General features: G+C 40.2%; 1 protein-coding gene across 1 annotated transcript in view; it reads left to right on the top strand.

Annotated features, from left to right (window-relative positions):
• Positions 1-19857, top strand: part of RAD51B (RAD51 paralog B) — a 395049-nt gene that overhangs the window by 207205 nt on the left and 167987 nt on the right. The window contains exon 10 of the mRNA XM_063289801.1: positions 10650-10728. Coding sequence (XP_063145871.1) covers positions 10650-10728 — 79 coding nt within the window. The remainder of the gene's footprint in view (positions 1-10649; positions 10729-19857) is intronic.

Below are 19857 nucleotides of genomic sequence, written 5' to 3' on the forward strand. Positions count from 1 at the left end.
AGTAAAGTGTTATAGTGCTCCTTGGGGAAGACTTCAGGATTTTTTCCTGGCATCTAGTCAACCTAACAGATTCAGTTATTTTAAAGCTGAATCTTAAACACTGTTGAATCTCTAAGTCAAGTGATGTAGTCAGTCTAAGTGAGGAGCAATCAACAGACATAGAGCACTACAGTATAGGTGAACTAACATATGTACCTTTGATGGACAAAAAAAAGTAGCAGTTCTCTAACATACGTAGAGAACTTTGATGGACAGAACTGTCTATCCAGTGAGATCATTGGGTATGGTTCCATATGTGCTGTTTAGGTTTGGATCTGCAATATAAAGAGATCTTTTAAATTCTCAGGAACATAAATATAGCATTGTAATTCATATTGCCAAACCTGAGCTCTCAGGGGATTTGGGAGAAGGTTTAGCAGTAAAGCACATTTCTGGAGAGGGCAAGAAAAACTCATCTCTGTCTTCTTGGAGAGCTGCTGCTGCTCTGTGTCAGGTGTACTGAGCTAAACAGGAGAGTATGTTGACTTTGCTTAAGACAGCTGCCTATTTTTATCTTAACACCTAGCATTTGAACAGTAGACTATTGTGGCTGTGGATTTTTGGGTCCCTGATACTGGGGATTCTCCATCTTTAGTCTTGGATGGGGCTGCATTTCCCCATTTGAGACTGGTGTACAACTTGGGAGTAGTCTTCGTCTCACTGCTCCTGCTTAAAGAGCAGGTGGCAGCTGTGGCCAAGAAGACCTTTGCATAGATCCAGCCGGTGTGCCAGTCTGAGCCTGTTCCTTGATTGGGAAGCCCTTCAGACAGTCATTCATGGCCTGGTCTGTTGCAATGTATTCTACATAAGGCTGTCTTGAAGATCACCTGGAGGCTACAACTGGTCCAGAATGCAGTGACATGGGCTGTGATGGGCTCCACAAGCTCCAGTGGTTTCCAATGAGCTTCTGGGTGAAATCCGAGGTTCTAATATCTGTAAAGCACTTCATGACATAAGGCCTGGTTATTTGAGGGGCCGCCTATCTTCCATAGGTTCTGCCATTCAGTAAGATCAGGCAAAGCGGGTGTGCTCTGGATTTCAAAATGTAAATAAATAAATAAATAATGTGAACAGAGTTCTGTACATCTCTTTGAGCAATTTAATTTGGATAAGTGGCTTATAAATGTATTTTTAATATTATTAATTTTAGTAAATCATTGCTATACTGTACCAAACTAATTATTTTAGGTCTCTTGTGTGATTCACTTATGGGCTTTAAGAAGACCTGTTTCTCATTGCTTGCCTATGTGTACTCCTATGGAAGGTTGAATCTGCACAGAGCAGATTTTGAACTTCTTCCACTCTAAATCAGGGTTGGAAAATTGCTGATCTGCAGATCAGAGACAATCCAGGGGTATCTCTTCATCACCCCAGACTCTTAAACTCTTGCTCTTTCTCTCTCACCCCCCGGCAACAGAGTAAGCTGCCTGAATCTGGCAATCATCCCAGAGTTACTTATTCTTATGGGGAACTTTTCTAAAAAGAAAAAAAATAATCAGAGAATGGGCAAGGAACCCCAGGATATTTATTACAAGCTAGAAAGTGTTGTGATTCTAGTTGTGAAGAGCAGACATGCCATAAACTATCACCTTGTGTGGAACTGTTTTTCTTAGAAGTTGGTTAGACATATGACCCAACACTCCTCTTTCATTCTATTATGCAGTGCCTGGCATTTTTTATTTCATTCCATTCCATCTGATCTTCCTCCCCTTGTTTTTTCATCTGGGCTCATCTTGGCATGGAAAACATGCCCTGGATACCCTACTGCTAATTAGCATCATTTCTTCCCAGTGATCATTAGAAAGAAAGAGGAGGAAGACATCAAAGGGCAAATGTGTGTTTCCATGTCTGTGTTGGCCTTCCTGTAGGCTGCTCTGTGCAACTCTCTTGTCTCTCTGTAGACGAAATAAAAAGGATTGTGGAAAAGAAGGAAATTGGTTTGGGATATGATTCAGGGAAGAAATTAATCAAGGAAGATATGGATAGCAGAGAAAGGAATAAAGAGAGAGAAGAACAGCTCCCTTCACCACTGGTTCCAATAGGTTACCCAGAAGGGAATGTTATTCCAGACAGGGGAAAAAATGTTCCTCATCTCTACTTTAAACCTTTTGAAAACAAAAAAACAAAAACAACTTGGCATGATAATCCATCCTAGGAGGAAATGTGCAGCCAAAGGAAATGGAGCTATCATTTTTCCATTCAGGTTTTTTTAAAAATTATTATTTATCATTGTAGCAATATAATTTGAACTTTCTCCCCACTAAAGTCACAAGAGTGAGACTGGTGTTTCTCTTTTTCCTTTATTTACCATTTGCTTCTGTCTTCCTTGTTTTCATTCCCTTCAGATTCCTGATGTGTGCATTCTCTCTCTCTCTCTCTCTCTCTCTCTTGTGTGCATTTACATTTGTACACATTTGGTATTACTTAAGAAATTCCAGGACTTAAAGGAACAATCTCCCCTCCTCATTCCTCCACCCACAGCCCAAACTGCTGATGGCCACAACAGCAAGGGTGCATACTTGCCCACTTATTGTTTCACCTCTATATTAATGATACTGTTGAGGCTTTGGCTGCTCCAGACTTTCATCCACTGTCTCTTGCTTCTCACCCATATTTATTCTTTTATATGCAGATGATGCGACCATTATCTTTACATCTAAAGTTGGGCTATGTAGATGCCTTGGAGCATTATTGGCCTGTTATGATAGAGAACACCTTGAAACAAACTACTCAAAAACAAAAGTTCTAATATACTTCAGAAAGCACCCCAAGAACTATGGAGCAGGTGAAATCCTTTAAATATTTAGGCATTTATCTTCAATCCTCTGCCTACTGAGGAAATCAAGTACAGGAACTATCTACAGGGGTCCAAAAAAGAGTCTCTAGCTATTACTAAATCTGCAAACTGGCATGGGAATAATTTTGTCCCAGCTGCCATTAAGTTATTCAGGGCCAAAGTTCTGGGTATAACTTTATATATACAGTTGTGTATATATAAAAAGATCTCAGCCTTGGATTCCATACAATCTAATTTTTTAAAAAAACAATAGCATGCATCCTTCATTTGACCCCTAATGTCCAAACATGATTAAAATTGGGGTGCCTCTCTTTTGAGGCTTGCACAAGAGTATGCTGCTTAAGGTCTTGGGCAAAACAAATACTTTGGGGAACCTCTTTGGTTCATCTTACCCTGATCTGAATCTACTCTGCAAACACAAATTGATCAAGATTTGATAGATCATGGTACTTGTCCTAAGCTCTGATAAAACACTAGCAGAATTTAAGTGGAGGGCCTGGGAGTTGGATATTCAGGCAGGTAGGTAGATTTCTCATCTTTATTAAAGTAGAATCACCCCCTCTTCTTGGGCTCTTCCTATTTTTTCAAGATCAGGCGTGCTCCGCATAGGAGGCTTTTTTCTCTGGCCTGAGTCAATGCATTACCTAACAGGGAAAGAACCAGAAGATACTACAATCTCCCATATGAAAATTGTACCTGTATATGTTCAAGCATAGAGGTTGAATCCGTATCTCATATCTTATTAAAATCCCAACCAGATTCACATTGGAGGTAAGCATTCATAACCCCACTTAATAGGAATTTTAATTGCCCTCAGGATGTTGTTGAGAACTGTTGTTCTTTTATGTGGCCAATTTTTAGATGTATCTAAAAATTTTGCGATGGCAAAATTTCTATCTATAGCATTAGTCTACAGAAACAAACTGGTGCTTCCCTCACAGTTTTGAGTGACTTTGTTTCATGTCATTTTTATGCATGCATTTTAGTTGTTCTATACGTTTTAATGTATGTTTGGTTTATTTATCAGCAATAAATAAACAAACCTATTTGCTTTCTGCTATCACAAATTTGTCATTGGAATCAACTCAGCATATGAAACTATAATTAAAAGAATGAAAGAATTGTCTCTAATGTCTGCAAGTCAGGACTTTGACACACATTTAACTTAATATCCTTTATGATGGAAATCAGCCATTTTGATGCTAAGTTTATAAACAAGCTCCAGAGCAGGCGTGGCTTTTTGCTCTTGTTTCAGTCATTTATTTATTACAATTCTCTGGCTACCTCTCACCTGACTTTGATCTACTTTTATAATAATTTCATTACATTTGAAACATATATGCTGTTCGGTTGAACTGACTGGAACGGAAACTTGGATTTTGTGGATAGCATTGTTTGTTTTGGTTCAGTTATACTATTAATTCTTAATCCTGTTCTTACATCTGAAGGTTTTATGTCTGAGTAAAGAACTGTACCATAAGATAGCTTTAATAATATATGTCCTTTGTTGGTTTTGTTCATCTGATCTGAAATAAAAAGTGAAGGCTTTGAGCTGGCCTTCACTTCTTGGCAACAATGAAGTAATGATTTGCCATTACTGCCTTTTCAGTCTAGTTTATACATATACAAATTATCCAGTGATAACCATCTTTTTGGTACTGTCTACTTGTGCCTGCCGTTAAGTGCATATTTGAAAGCTCCTCCAACACCAAAAATTCCCTTCAATTGGAACGTTATATTGGTGGAGGGTGGAAGGGAGAGGAGAACTCTGTGTTATGTCTTTCTGCTTGACATCTTGGCTGTCCATTCACAGAGACATTTTTATACGCTGAAGCTGTTTGTAATGTGACCTTCCACATAGTGTGAAGTGGTTTGGTAGAAGTGTTCTCTATTATATTTCTGAAAATGTAGTTGGATGCTTTTTCCTTTGGTAATAGTCCAATTAATAATGTCAGTAATTGTATGTACCTCTTTTCAAAGACTACTTGAATTTTCAGGAGCTGCAATAGCTACACTATTCCTGCAGTCTTATTTGTATAGAGGTACCAGCAAAATTATATCAGTTAGTGTGACCTATCCTAAACAGGATACAGGTAGTCCTCATTTAACAACCCTAATTGGGATGGAATTTCTGTCACTAAGCAAAGCAGTCATTAGGTGAAACATCACAAGACTGCGCCACTTAGCAACAGCAATTCTGGTAGTCCTGATTACAGGAGTTAGGTGAGGACCTCATGTTTCTCCTGCCCTGCCATGCTTTCCTCAGCTTCAGCTCCCTCGCCTGCCTATCTCCCCCCACTGCCCTTTTGGCATCCCTGTACTGCACCGCCACAGCCTACCCCTGCTGCCCTCCGCCAGCCTCATGAAGGCCTCCACCCCTCGTGAAGCTAGCAGCTGCCTTGGCTGGGCGTGCCTCATCAGCAGCAGGAGGAAGACGACACTGAAGGTCAGCTGAGGTGGCAGCAGCCAGTGGGGTAGGCTGCAGAGTTTGTGGTGGCCAAAAGGGCAGAGATGCAGGGAGATAGGCAGGTGGGGGGAGTTGAAGCACATGCTGGGTCGTAAATGCAGGTGAGCTGCCAGCCACCTGAATTTTTATCATGTGACTGCGGGGCGCTGCAACGACCATAACTTTGAGGACCTGCCCTAATTACCATTCATTCAGTGCTGTCATAACTTTGAACAGTCATTGAACGAATGGTTGTTAAGTGAGGACTACCTGTATTTCATGAACCATGTTTTTTCTCACCAATTCCAGTAATATAATACCATTGCTATTAAACAATGCTTAAAGGAATTCAGGAATGTAATTGCCACAGTCAGAGATAGGTGACTAGCAACTCATACAGAAAATAGAGCTTTCTGTTCAAGTCTTCCTCTTCTGTAGGTAGAATTGCACTTAACGTACATCCCTGAAGGTATGTCACTGGCATGTGTTTGTCATTGCAAAAGCTTCCCCAAACTAAAGACAGTGTTACAGTACAATACAGTACAGTAAATACAATAGTAATTTTATTACTATAGACAGTAATACAATACAATCCCATAAGATTTGTCAGTGGAAAGTTTTGCAGCAAAATACTATATTTGCACCCGTTGTGCTCTGCTAGAGATGATAAAGGAGGATAATGCACCAATTAGAACATACGTCCGTCCTTGGGTGCTTGCCAAGTACCCTGTCCCACCTGAATTTTTGCATTAAAAACCCTTTTAATTGTGCGGGAGCATACTGCAAAGAAAAGTGCTAGCTTCCAGCATAATTTTTATTGCCAAGAATGCCTGACAGTCGGACAGCAGTAGAGCAGTCATGACAGTCGAATCATGACAGTCGAACAGCAGTAAGGCTAAGTACAGGCTATAATCCTGGACATCACCAAATAGATAACATTAAGATCAAATTGACTACATAATAGGAAACAGAAAGTAGAAAAATTCAATTCATTCAGCCAGGGCATTTCCAGGTACAGATTGTGGAACAGACCATGAACTATTGATTTCGAATATACTGTACAGGTTAAACTTAGCAAATTAAAGACATTGGATGTGTCAGCAAGATTTGATCTGGAAGACATACAATCAAAACATAAGATAAATGTAAGAAACAGAATGAGTACAATGCAAAAGAGAACCCGAGGAATTATGGAAAGAGATAGGAGACACTGTGGAGAATGGAACAGAAAAAAGAATCCCCACATTTCAAAGCAGAAAATATCCAAGTGGCTCTCAAAATACAATATGATCTCTTGATTAAAGCCTTGGGCAGTAAGGAAGATGAACAAAACTGTAAAATGTACAATGACTAAATGCAGAGTTTCACTGTTAGGCAAGAAAGGTGTTTTATTTAAAAATGTCATCAAATAGAAGAAAATAATAAGAAAAGGGATGTTTTTTTTCCCCAAGATCGGAAAAATCACAGGAACTTTTACTACTAAGGTAGGACTACTGAAAATAATCATTGGAGAGATCTAACAAGGAAATAATGCTAAAGGAAGATGAAAAGATTATACTGAAACCTTTTACAAATAGAATCATAGAATGACAAGTGGTTTAGCAAGAGCATGTATTCAGGAACTGATTCTACTAGACAGTGAAGTGTGAGAAGCAATAAACTAGCTGTGCAATAGAAAAGCACCAGGCACAGGTAAAATGCTTTTGAACTGTTTCAAGTGGCAGGAAAAGAGGCAATTAACATGCTGTCAACAAATATTTAATAAGACTTTGTGGCCTGTCTATTGGAAAAAATCAGTGTATGTACCTATACCAAAAAAAAGGGGTGGGTGGGGGAGGAGATGCAAGAGAATGTGCACTTTACTGAACTACTGCATGAATCCCTCACCCAAGTTTTGCTTAAGATCTTATAAAGAAAATATATATGGAAAGATGAATGTGGAATGAACACTCACGTTTTAGAAAAAGCAGGATGCAAACGTAGATAATATAAGGAGAGCAATGAGGAGAGCAATTTAAAATAGAGGTTTAAGTTTGCTTTTGATTGAGTAGATCATGCAGGAATATGAAACATTAAGACTAATGAGCATGCCATCTGATTTATTCTTCTGAGGAATCTTTACTGTGAACAAGAAGTCACTGTAAGAACTGAGTTTGTAAAGACAGAGTGGTTCAGAATAGGGAAAGGAGTAAGACAAGGGTGCATATTGTCACCATATCTGTTTAACTCCTGTAGTGAATATATTATAAGAATGGCAGGAACAGAAAAGATGAGAGCTGGAATCAAAACTGGAGAGTGAAGCACTAACAGTGTGAGATAAATAAATATCACTTTATTAACTGAACTTAAAGAAGACTCAGAGGTGCTTATTAGGAAAAAAAAATAGAAAGTGGGGCAGTGTTAAATATTAATACAAAGGTAATGTCAAGCAGGATGGCCAAGTGATAGCAAAGACGTGAAGGTAGTAGATAATTTTATTTTCCTGCACTCAACATATAATGATAGTCAGTGTGCTGGAGAAGTAAAGAGGAAATTAATTCTAGGGAGGAAGGCAATGACAGACAAGGTCATAAAGGATAAAGCTATTTCTGCTACAACAGAGATCACAAAACTTAAAGTGATGGTTTTTTTAAGTGGTAATGTCTGGGTATATGGGCTGGGCACTGAGAGAGAGAAGGTGAAATACAATAGATACCTTTGAATTATGGATTTGAAAACAGTTTCTGAAACTACTATGGATTGCAAGAAGAATTAGTCAATTGGTCCTGCGTGAAATAAGAACTGACTACTCCCTTGAGATGATGATTATCAAGCAGAAACTCACATATTTTGGGCTCATGATGCAAGCAAATGGTGGACTAGAAAAAACAACTATGCCTGGCAAAGTTGCAGGAAGTAAATGGGAAGACACAGATACAGTAGATAGACAAGATCAAGGATATCGTTGGAATGCCCCTGGAAGTGCTGCAGATTGTCTCTGGGATGGGTTTCGATGGAGGCCATTGGTCTGTAGTTAGTAAGAGTTGGACCCAACTTGATGATACTTAACTGCTGAAACTTCAAGAACTTCAAGAGCATGGCAGCCTCGATAAGAGCCTCACTTTTGAGTAAAGATTTCTGATATCACTCTCTCTCTCTCTCTCTCACACACACACACACACACATTCTTCAAGGGTTGTCTTGACTCTGATGACCCAGCTGCCTCTTTCTTTGAAGGAAGTACAATAACTTGCCCTGAGGAAAGAAAAGTGCTTACATTGCAGGTTCGCACCATGAAGCATATCATTGCATTTGCCTCCCATCCTGAGCTGCCTTTGCTGGCATTACATTACTCAAAGCAAACCACTGACATTGGTTCCTAAACCAGTCCTTGCTGTGTTGTATATTTGTCTTGCATTTTCATACCCTCCCAGTTACAAAAGAGATGTGTGGGCTAGCAGATGTTAGATATAAATTGAAAGAGGTTGTTTGTCAGGACAACTCTACAGATGTAGCTTCAAGTAAAATCTGGCATATTTTTTCAATCCTGGAAGGAGCCCAGGCTCTCCTGTCCTCACACCATATTCAACAGTTGTAATTCTTCATACCTCCAATGCTAATGACAGTCATTTATCTTTCCTCTCCACGTTAGTCTTCAGGTGGACTGTCTGCCTTGTTTTATTTTTTAAATTCATCTTGAACATTTATTAAAGTAAACATACATTCATCACTTAAAACAAAAGGAAAATATATCAAACCTGCTCCCAGTATCATTATAAATTCCAGCCAACTATCTCTGAGCGCAGCTGATTTCTGCAGACCAGCTGAATTATTTTATTTGGGTTGAAACCTAGAGAGGGATTAAATGTCATACCTTGCATAAAGTGTTCTTCCATAGTGGTTCAAGCATTTTAATGTATCTTTGTATGCACCTCAAAATGCTGTGCCATTCTCCAATTTTAGTGGCCATTTCTGATCATGTATTTTTTTTTAATCACTTCACGTTCTGCCACTTCACATTTTAACAAAGATACAACCATTTCTTGCCATCCGTTTAGGGTGAAAATAAGTTAAGTAGGCCTGGATACGGCATTAAATCTGTGTTTTTAATTTCAGCAGATAAAGAAAACAGATATACTAATAATTAGGTTCTAGAGTTATCCACCTTTCAGCCAACCCCATGATTAACTGTGAACGATTTCTGAATGATCACCCACTTCTTTCCATCATATGACTGTTATATTATCAGTTATATAATAGCTGGAAAATTGTCATGTAATATTGTTCTTCCTATCCTAATATTTACTTTTGTGGTACTTTGTGGAACTTTCTTAAATCATAATTGGTCCTGGAGTTGTCAGAAGAACAGAAAATATTCAGTTATAGATCAGGATCAACAAATTATTTGGTTTGTGGACTTTAAAAAATGAACCCACTCTTCATTGATAATAATAAATTCATGATTCTGTCTCAAAACAGCATGTGATAAATGAGAAAGGATATAATTTTTATATTGGGCAGAATTATAGCATGCATAACTGTAGAATTTTAGTCTTGGGACAGAAGAATCACCTGTTTGGTGGCCACACACATGATCATTTGAACATACATAAAAATGAAGACAACATTATGGCCTGGTGTATTTTCTTTGTCTTTACAAAATGGCATGACATCACTGTAAATGAAACAGAGCTCTGAAAGAATCAGAATGTGCTTTGGATCAGCAGGCTTGTTAAGTGTTGCCCTTAGGGTTACAAAGTTGGAAATGCCACTGTGAAAACCACAGACTAGGAAATTGCTTTCCAGTGTCTTTCCCTTTTTCCCTGAGGCATAAATGAATGAGGAAATGTGCTTCAAATTTGGAATGCATACACATTTAGCAGAAATGGCAGCAATGAGCTTTTAGAATCCCATGAATTATCAACATCTCTCCAGAATTTCTATTGGAGTTTATAAGATAGGGGCTGTTTTCATGTGTTTGTGTTGGTTTTATGGTAAACCATGAGCGCTTGGCTATGAATGACTAGAGGTGATTCTTCATTCTTACTATGAGAACTCCTATGTAGTATCTCATTGTGTCATATTCTTTCTTGGTTTTCATCCTCATGCAGGATTGGTCGAACACATATTATACCCTGTTGTGTATTTCAGCAAAATAAACCAAGAGAAAGGTTATATTAAGACAATGTGGAACTTTGGAAAATTTGAATCAATAAGTCGAACCTAAAAAAAACTAAAATACATGTTCATGAATGATAGAAGAAACTTTGTAGAGCCAATGTGAGAAAATATATTAGAAGTGCTGTTTATGCAGCTGAGTTCCTTTACAAATATTAATAATCACTATACCATAAGCAGTTCTGTTCTGTTTTGTCTTTGTTTTTGCAGCTTCTGGTTGCTAAGACCCCCATTGCTCCATCAACATCTTTTCTATACATTATTGAAAATTCTGGTTTTGTTCTCCAAGGTAAGACTATGAATAAAATGAGCTTTGTTTTACTGTAGTTAATATGCTGAGGGAAGTAAATGCCTAAAGCTGCTTTTCCCAGCCTGGTGCCCTCCACATGCTTAATTTGAGCTCTTTGAATCCAGCAAAGGTATTTTCCAGAGATTATTGGGGTTGGTTCAACTCTGGAAGTTGCCAGATTGAGAAAGGCTAACTAAAATCATAGTTGAATCTAGGTTTTATTGAACTGAATTTAGTAAATTCTTCATAATATTAGGCAAGTCATGTAGTCAAATTCTGGAACGTTTTCTATTCATGTTTTCTGAATACTTGTACCTATGGATGCTCCTGAAACTTTGGTGTTAATGAAAGTAAATCTAACTGGGGCAATAGCCATTATGATATATCGGTGTATGACTGTATCAGATATGATGAACAAGCTGTTGATCTTACAGTAATAGAGGAACATGTATCTTGGCTGTAAGAATTTGTCTTGGAGAAATGCCTTAGTGTTTTGAGACAATTAAGTGTTCAGAAAAAAAATGCATTGTGTAATAATATAAGTATATCATCTAAATGTGGGATTATACATTTGAGTGCTTAACAAGGAACAAACCATAATAATATAAAAACCCTCGTGTGCATGCATATATTTCTGAACTTTTGCTTTATCTCTAAAATGTTTTTCTGTTGCTTATGTTTTCTGTATGAATAATATGAGTTACTCTAAACGTCAAAAATGTATTTGCTATTTGCTTTCAGAAATTTAGCAAAATCACAGTTCTGTTGAATTGAGAGTGGGCTGTTCAGATATTATTTTCTGTCAAATGAACTTTAGTATGCACATCTTGTTCCCCCAACTTTCACAAGTGGGATGTGATACCCAAATTAGAAGATCCTGTAACTGTTTAAATTCAGAATTTCCCTGACTATTCATTTGAAACCTTCAGCTATTTATGAGAAGTGCTGCTTAAATATATCATATATTTAAATAAATGTGAGACTCCTCTATTAAGATACTAGCTCATACATGTGCTGAGAAAAACAGAATATTTTAAAGGGGCTGGTGTTAATGCTTGCTGCTAGAGACCAAGCAAAGATCCTTTGGGCCTTTACCACTGTCAAGTTACATAGCTATTCACCCATCCTTGAATTGGCAGAAAAGTACACCTACATGAAATTGACTGTCCCCATTGCTAATCCCTATCCTGTCTCTCTCATCTGTGTCCCCCCTCTGTCAGTCACCTGAATATCCTCCCAAATAATAGGTGGCAATGCTTAACTCATTTTACCTACCTGAGGCTGCCCAAAGGGGAAAACACCAGTGCACCTAAAGATGACAAGCATGTCTCATCATGAGCTGAGGATGAGATGAAGGTAATGTCATAAGGGCATAGCAAAACAACGGGCATATTTGTGCTGTGCTTAGTGCACATGGGAATATGACCAATATAGTTATCCATGTCAAGTTGTTCATTATCTTTTGCTGTATGCTCTTTATGGTTGTTTTATTTTGCGATAACTGTTACTTTGGAGAAGGAATATGAGGATGGATGGATGGATGGATGGATGGATGGTGCCTTTGAGTCAGTGTTGACTCCTGGCAACTGCCTGGACTAGTCCCTGCAGTTTTCTTGGCAAGATTTTGGAAGTGGTTTGCCATTGGCTGCTTCCTAGGGTTGAGAAAGAGTGACTGGCCCAAGGTCACCCAGCTGGGTTTGTGCCTACAATGGGAGTAGAACGCATGGTCTCTTGGTTTCCAGCCTGGTACCTTAACCACAACAGCAAGCTGGCTCTCCCTTTTTTCTTTTTATGTGCTTATACCTAAATGCAGTACAAGCAGACAACAGGAAAAATTCACAGCACAATATTATGTTAACTAATAAATATTGGCAATGATCAGCTCTACAGAGTAAGTTTGCAAGCTACAAATCTGTTGCTGATCTCACTACACATATAGGGAGTAAGAAAGAGGAAACACCCAAATAATGAATCCATGGATTTCTTCAGCCATTTTAAAAAAGTAGGAAGCTTTATGAAAAGGAAAGCCATTTGCAGATGGGAAAATGTGTTGAGAGGAGTTAGATAAAAACTGCTGTCTATGCTGGTGGCAGTGGAACATTTTAGTGGTAATGAATGGGCTCTGTTCCACCCGCTGACTGCAGGAGCAACATTTTCATTGATTCTCTATGGTGAGAGGCAAGCAGTGTCAGGAGAAGAGTACATTCAAAGCATATGACAAAGGAACAAGCAGATGAGTGTGGGAACTGGTGAAGAACAACAACTGTCTGAAAAATGAAGTGGAGAGGGCGGGAGGGGGAATCCCATCTCGATTCTACTAATCAGGAGGCCATAAACAATTTGATGTTTAAAAACCTACCTGAAATTCCTTTTGTGGTAGAAAGCTGGAAGGAAGCTCAAAAAAAAAAGTTTTTTTTTAATAGGTTGGTTTAACAGTTCTGCAGGCAATTCCTAGTGCCATCTCTAGGGGATTAAGAGGTGGGGGTGAAGTCAGGCTGCAGGTTGTTCTCCTTTTGTTCTCTGGGCTTGGTGGTTAATAAACCACCAAGACAGGATGAGTAGTTAGGGATTTCACTGACTGCTATTTGATGCAGTTTGAGGAGCTCCTCTGCTATTGTTACAGTTAAAATAGAAAGCGGAACTGTTCTTCATTTGCAAAAAGTTTCCAAAGTCCCAGGCTGAGAGTGAAAAAGCTATTAACATGATAATGCAGCCCCATTCAGGGAGTGCATCAAAATCCCCTTTGTTGATGTAAATTGCTGCTCTATTGCCTGGTCTCTTTGGATCTCATGGTCTAGGTACAAGCACAAAAAATTGTATAGTGAGAAGGGAAAACTCCACCTCTTATATCATTTTAGCAGATTGCCAAAAGGCCCAGGAGCACTGCAGTGAGAGACTCCTATGCCTTTGTAAACCTGAAGTACTCTGTGGTGAAAAGAATCCAATTATTCAGTCGCTCTTTTATTGGACCTTTCACTCTTGAGAAATGCTGCTCAACAATTTGGAGACAAGGATGGCTGGTCAAAGGCTTGAGCTAGATTTGGAACCGTGTTTCAAGTGCATTGTGTGAAGAAGGAAAAAGATAAGTAAGCAGCAGTGAGTCTTACAGAAATTCACTAATGCTTCAGAATCCTGGCTTTTAACATTCTAATTTTTTAAGTATTGTCCTTTATATGAAGGGACAACTTAAAAGCCTGGATTTTTACATTGCATATCCTCTTATGTGGAATTCAACAGTGTCATTTGAACTCTGCAAGTGTACCCAGTACTGAATAAAACTGTACTTTTATTAAACCTAGTAAAAAAAAATTTAAAAATGGAGTTCCATGTTCATCTCATTGTTTCTTCCCAGTGAGTCCAATTTAATGAGACTAAATGTGTGGATACAAACCTGCTTCCCCTTCAAGTCTAGGAAGTCACTTTGCAGGCCAGTTCTGTTTTTTATACTTTGTCCACAAAAGCTGTTTTTCATTGATTAGTCAGATTTGATTCTATTGATGGGATACACATAAGAGTAGTTTAGTTCATGCATCCACATTGTACTGAAAAAAGAAAGAAATATGTTTATATCAGGAAAGGAAAATTATATGGCTCAAATATGTTTCATATCTGGAATGTAGAGCGAAAGTTTTAATTTCAAGATGCCCTATCTTCATTTAATTGTAGAACCAACAATTGAGCTGATTTTTTTTTTTAAATCCAATTATAATGGCAATTTCATCTTTGTGAAATCTTATACTGGAGTTAGTCCTGGCCAGCTCAAATGTAAGTGTAATCTGATTTTAATTTAGGGATTATTCTACTGAGAGAGATTGTATGGCACACTTGATCTATTATATTAACTTGTAGAGATGGAAAATGTAACTTTCAGGAATTGAAAGTATTATTTTACTTACCAGTGATCCCAACTGTGACAAATCAGGTGTGCTCCATTTGATGTTTTGATGTAATAGTTTGTAACCTTTCTGACTAAGTAAGTCTGTTCTATGCCAAACTCCTACAGAGGTTTACGGTGCCTGCGGTATGAACTCTCCTAATGTCTATCCATATTTTTTTTCTAATTCTCTTTGTTCTCATATTGTATTCATATGATATATTTCCCTTTCACTTCATTGCTCACCAAAATCTCTTAACTAAATTCAAATAGCATCAGCATTGCTGCTATCCATTTAGGATAAAATGCCTTCAGATCAGGTGCCCAGAATGCCAACTGAGTTCCAGTGCTAGACTATATGAGTCTGTGTTCCAGAATGTTACTATGCAGACAACCTAATTGCAAAGTAGAGTTCAGACAGAACTCCTGGCAGTTTACACAAAATCCAGGCTATTTAAGTAACAGCATGCTTAGCCTGAGAACAAAAGTTCTCAGACGGAGGGGAATTACTGTCTGGAGGACAGTAATGATGGCAAGTTCCTGATCATGTATTAAGGTGTTGCTTTTATTTTAATTAAATTGATGGTTTGTTTGTGAGGTGGGTTTCTTGGGTATTGCAGTTAGATGAAGAAAAATAGAGATAGATTACTTTTATTCAGTAGATCTGGATACAGGTAGGTTCATAGTAGAAAGCACATCACTGGTTCTTTGTAGACTCTTTCTATGTGGAATAGAAAGTCTGCGTGCAAGTGAGATGGTGGGGGGAGGAACTGCACGCAGCACTTCCTGCTTGCATGTGTGCCAGAAGGTTAATGGAGATTGTTAATCCCCAAGACCAAGAAGGAGGAGGAAGTGGAAATCAAGTGACCCACGTGACATCCCACAAGCACAATAGAGATACGTCTACTAGAGAAACCCCCTTCTGCTTTTGAGACAATGCTGAGTTGACCCCTGATAATTCCAACATTGGAAGCTGTCCAAATTGCAGTTTTTGAGCTGGGTGGCCAAATAAATAAATAAGTGGCCAATAAATAAATAAATAAATGTTTATAATTGACAATTATATAAAGTCAGGAAAGAATCTGTGGTTTTTCATGTTGGCCTACCAAGCTGAAGACTGTGATGCACAGTTGACACTGAAGGATCTTAGCTTCTGGGGCAGTTTTTAATGCTGTTTGCAAGTTGTCCCAGTGATGAAAAAAAGTAAAATGTTTTGGCCCACCTGTTGGAATTGCTAGTTTGGAATTTTAAATTTATGTCTCATTTTGGAAAATAGTTTGAGGACAGGGGTTTTTTATTATTCCTCTCTGGAGATAGATAGATAGATAGATAGATAGATAGATAGATAGATAGATAGATAGATAGATAGATAGATAGATAGATAGATAGAGGTCTGATGAGCAGGATAAACATGCCAACAATCGAAGAAGAGAATGGTGTAATGATTGCCTATTCTAAACACCATCAGACTCATAAGCAGGATCACAAAGATATCTGATTTATTAAAGAATAGTATACAGGTTCACAAAGAAAGCTGAGAATGGAAAAAGCGTGCCAAATGCAAACTAAAAAACCCTCGGTACAAACGAGATCCCTCCCCTTGTAGAATCTTTCCAGGCTCACAATCCCAGGTGCTTCTAACAGCTTCTGATGGTCCGCGGGAAACGTGCTTGAGCAGAGCACATAACCCAAACACATTCCATTGAAATGAACATAGATACAGAGCCTGGCACAAGGTTTCACAGCAGCTCCCTCCCAACAGAAACGCGCGTGAGCACCATGGCATGTGAAACATTACGATGTACAGTGCACATTGAAACAGTGAACATGACAAATGGCAGTTCTTCTTGCCTTATCACTTGTTTCATATTCCATTGACCATATAATGAATTCTTGAAAATATATATGAACATGGTTAAGAAACAAACTTTACTTGAAAAAGTTAAGAAACTTCTTTCAGTTATGGAAAAATAACTGGAAGGAGGGAAACCAACTTTGACTCAACCCTGGCAAGATGGGCTTTGGGTTTTTGGTCTCCCAGGGTCTGGTGATTTATCATCTCTGACTCTAGATGGGGTTGCACTTCTGCAGATTTTGCTGGTGCACAATTTGTGGGTTCTCCTGAAGTCACAGCTCCTGCTCAAGGAGCAGGTGGCAGCCGTGGCTAGGGGGTTCTTTACACAGATTCGTCTTGTGCACCAATTGCACACTTTCCTGGATGAGGAGGCCTTGCCCAAGGACACTCATGCCTTAGTCACTTCTTGTTTGGATTACTGCAATGCACTTTAGATGGGGCTGCCCTTGAAGACCACTCAGAAGCTACAATTGGTCTGGAATGCAGCATCATGCATTGTATTGGGTATTCCTAGATTTGCCCACACTACATCTCTGTCGTGCAAGCTGCACTGGCTCCCAGTTTCCTTCTGGGTGCAATTCAAGGTGCTGGTTATCACCTCTAAAGCTCTACATGGCACGGGATCAGGTTATCTGCAGGACCACCTCTCCCTGAGAGTATCTGCCTGTCCTAGCAGGTCAGATAGGGTAGGTACACTCCAAGTCCCTTTCCTGAAATCTTGCCACCTAGTGGGACCTTGGAAGCATGCCTTTTCTGTGGCTGCCCCTACAAGGTAGTCTCCACTTTAAGGAGTTCCATTCCCAAAGTCTGTCTTTAAATCGAATTTGTATGTAAGCTGGACAGTATTATTGTATAATACTGTGTAAATAGTATTGTGTAATTAACTCAACCCTGCCTTATGAAACACCCTCCCCCTGGTGATATGGCAGGCTATCCTTTTAGGATATCCCTAAAAGGATTTCCTTTTAGCCTATCAGAAGGCCACCAAGATTTGCCTTTATACCCAGGCACCAGGGCAGAATGAGGATATCTGGAGCTGGTTGTGGGGCATCCCGAGGAGATGATTGAAGTGCCTGTTTTTTGTTTTTATGGTTTATAATTTTATAGTTACGGGATTTTATTGTGGTGAGCCACCCAGTGTTGTGTTTAAGATGGGTGGCCATACACATCTTTTATATACAGTAAATAAATAAACTTCCAACTTCTGAAGTTTATGAAGCTGTAATTGTATGTGGGAATGACCTTGAGGGACAAGGGGAAGAGATCCTGCCTAGGGAATGATCAGAGAAAAGTGGGAGGAGCTCACAGCTGCATAATGGACAAAGAAAGAAACTTAAAAAGGATCCACCCTAACATATCAGGCTGTTAAAAATGATGGCGGGAGATTTCTATTTTCAGACTTGCAAGATTCTGTTAATGTAGCCTTACAATCAGGGGCCCTGCCCCACAAGTGGCCGGTTGTGAGACCGTTTTTCAAGTTGGGTGCACAAGAGCAGTTGGGAGTGTTGCTGCTGTACCAGCCTCCCTGCTGCGTGGCAACCTCCCTGCCTGAGCTGCTGGAGGCCATCTCAGGGTTGGCAGTGGAGTTCCCCAGGCTTATGGTTCTGGGGGACTTCAACCTGCCTTCCCTGGGGCGGGCCTCTGAGGCAGCTCGGGAATTCATGGCTACCATGGCAGCCATGGGCCTAACTCAGATTATTCGTGACCCAACTCGAGACAGTGGCCTCACCCTGGATTTAGTTTTCTTGTCGGAGCAGTGGCAATGTGACCTGAAGGGAGAGTCACAGCTATCCCCATTGTCATGGTCAGATCACGCCCTGGTGGCCTTGAGATTCTCTTATGCTACCCCCCTCCGCAGGGAGGCAGGACCCATTCGATTGGTCCGCCCTCGGCGACTGATGGACCCAGTAGGGTTTCAGAGGGAGCTGGGGGTTATACCCGGGGATCTGCTGCACAGTCCAGCGGAGGCCCTGGCCACCACCTGGAATAGGGAGGCAGCTGGGGCCTTGGACAGGATCGCACCTGTGTGACCTCTCTTGCCTCATCACACTCAAGGCTCCCCGTGGTTTATGGAGGAGCTGAGGGTTTTGAAGAGGACTAAGAGACGTCTAGAGCACTGCTGGAGAAAGACAAAGATCGAATCCGACCGAACACTGGTTAGAGCCGCTATTAAGGCCTACCTGGTGGCGATAAAAGCGGCAAAGCGTCAATACTTCTCTGCTCTTATAGCGTCTGCAGAATGCCGCCCAACGGCCCTATTTAAAATCACTCAATCCCTTTTGGGGAAGGTGGGTGCAGTGACCCACCTACAGGGCCATGCAGAGGAGTTCTTGGAGCATCTGCAAGACAAAATCGCTTGGATCCGTTCTACGCTAGACTCCAAGTGTGAGGCAGGATCTGTGGAGATACCAAGGGATCGTACTTACCATGTTATCTGGGAACAGTTTGATCCTGTTGGACCCAAGGAAGTGGACAGGATCCTCCAGACAGTAAATGCCACCACTTGCCAATTAGATCCATGTGTCCTAACAGCCAGGAACCACGCTGAGACAAGGAACTGGTCTCTAATGTTTTATGGCTTGTACATAACAGGAATCCTAACAAACTGAAGAAGCATGGGAAAAACCCAGACATATAAACCCCAAAGGTTAAGGCGGTCCCGATCTGTGTCTCTTTGAATGGCTGCCCAATTCCTCAGTGCTACGCATGCGCTTAACAGTCTGGATGGGAGCCCCCTGCTCACCATCCTTACTCATGACACCATGTCCCTCCTGGCTGGTGAAAGCAGCTCGGGAGGTGACATGTGGTTGGGTCCAGGCGATGGTTAATACATCCTTGAGGGAGGGGGTGTTTCCAGCTGCCTTTAAGGAGGCGCTGGTACAACCCCTCCTCAAGAAACTATCATTGGACCCTACTGTACTGGATAATTTTCGTCCAGTCTCCCACCTCCCCTTTTTGGGGAAAGTGGTTGAGAAAGTGGTGGCATTACAACTCCAGAGGATTCTGGAGGAAACGGATTATCGATGTCATGAGTAAGGATGGCGAGCAGGGGGCTCCCATCCAGACTGTCAAGCGCATGTGTAGCACTGATGAATTGTTCAGCCATTCAAAGAGACACAGATCGGGACCGCCTTAACCCTTGGGGGTTATATGTCTGGGTTTTCCCACGCTTCTTCAGTTTGTTAGGATTCCTGTTAAGTACTAGCAATAAATATTAGAGACCAGTTCCTTGTCTCAGTGTGTTTCCTGGTTGTTAGGACAATCTAGACCCCTTTCAGTCAGGTTTCAGGCGAGGATATGGGACAGAAACGGCATTGGTCGCACTTATGGATGATCTCTGGCAGGAGCGGGATGGGGGTAGTGCATCCATCCTCGCTCTTCTTGTCCTCTCTGTGGCTTT

The sequence above is a fragment of the Candoia aspera genome, chromosome 1, assembly GCF_035149785.1.
Source record: "Candoia aspera isolate rCanAsp1 chromosome 1, rCanAsp1.hap2, whole genome shotgun sequence".
In the NCBI taxonomy this organism is placed as follows: domain Eukaryota; kingdom Metazoa; phylum Chordata; class Lepidosauria; order Squamata; family Boidae; genus Candoia; species Candoia aspera.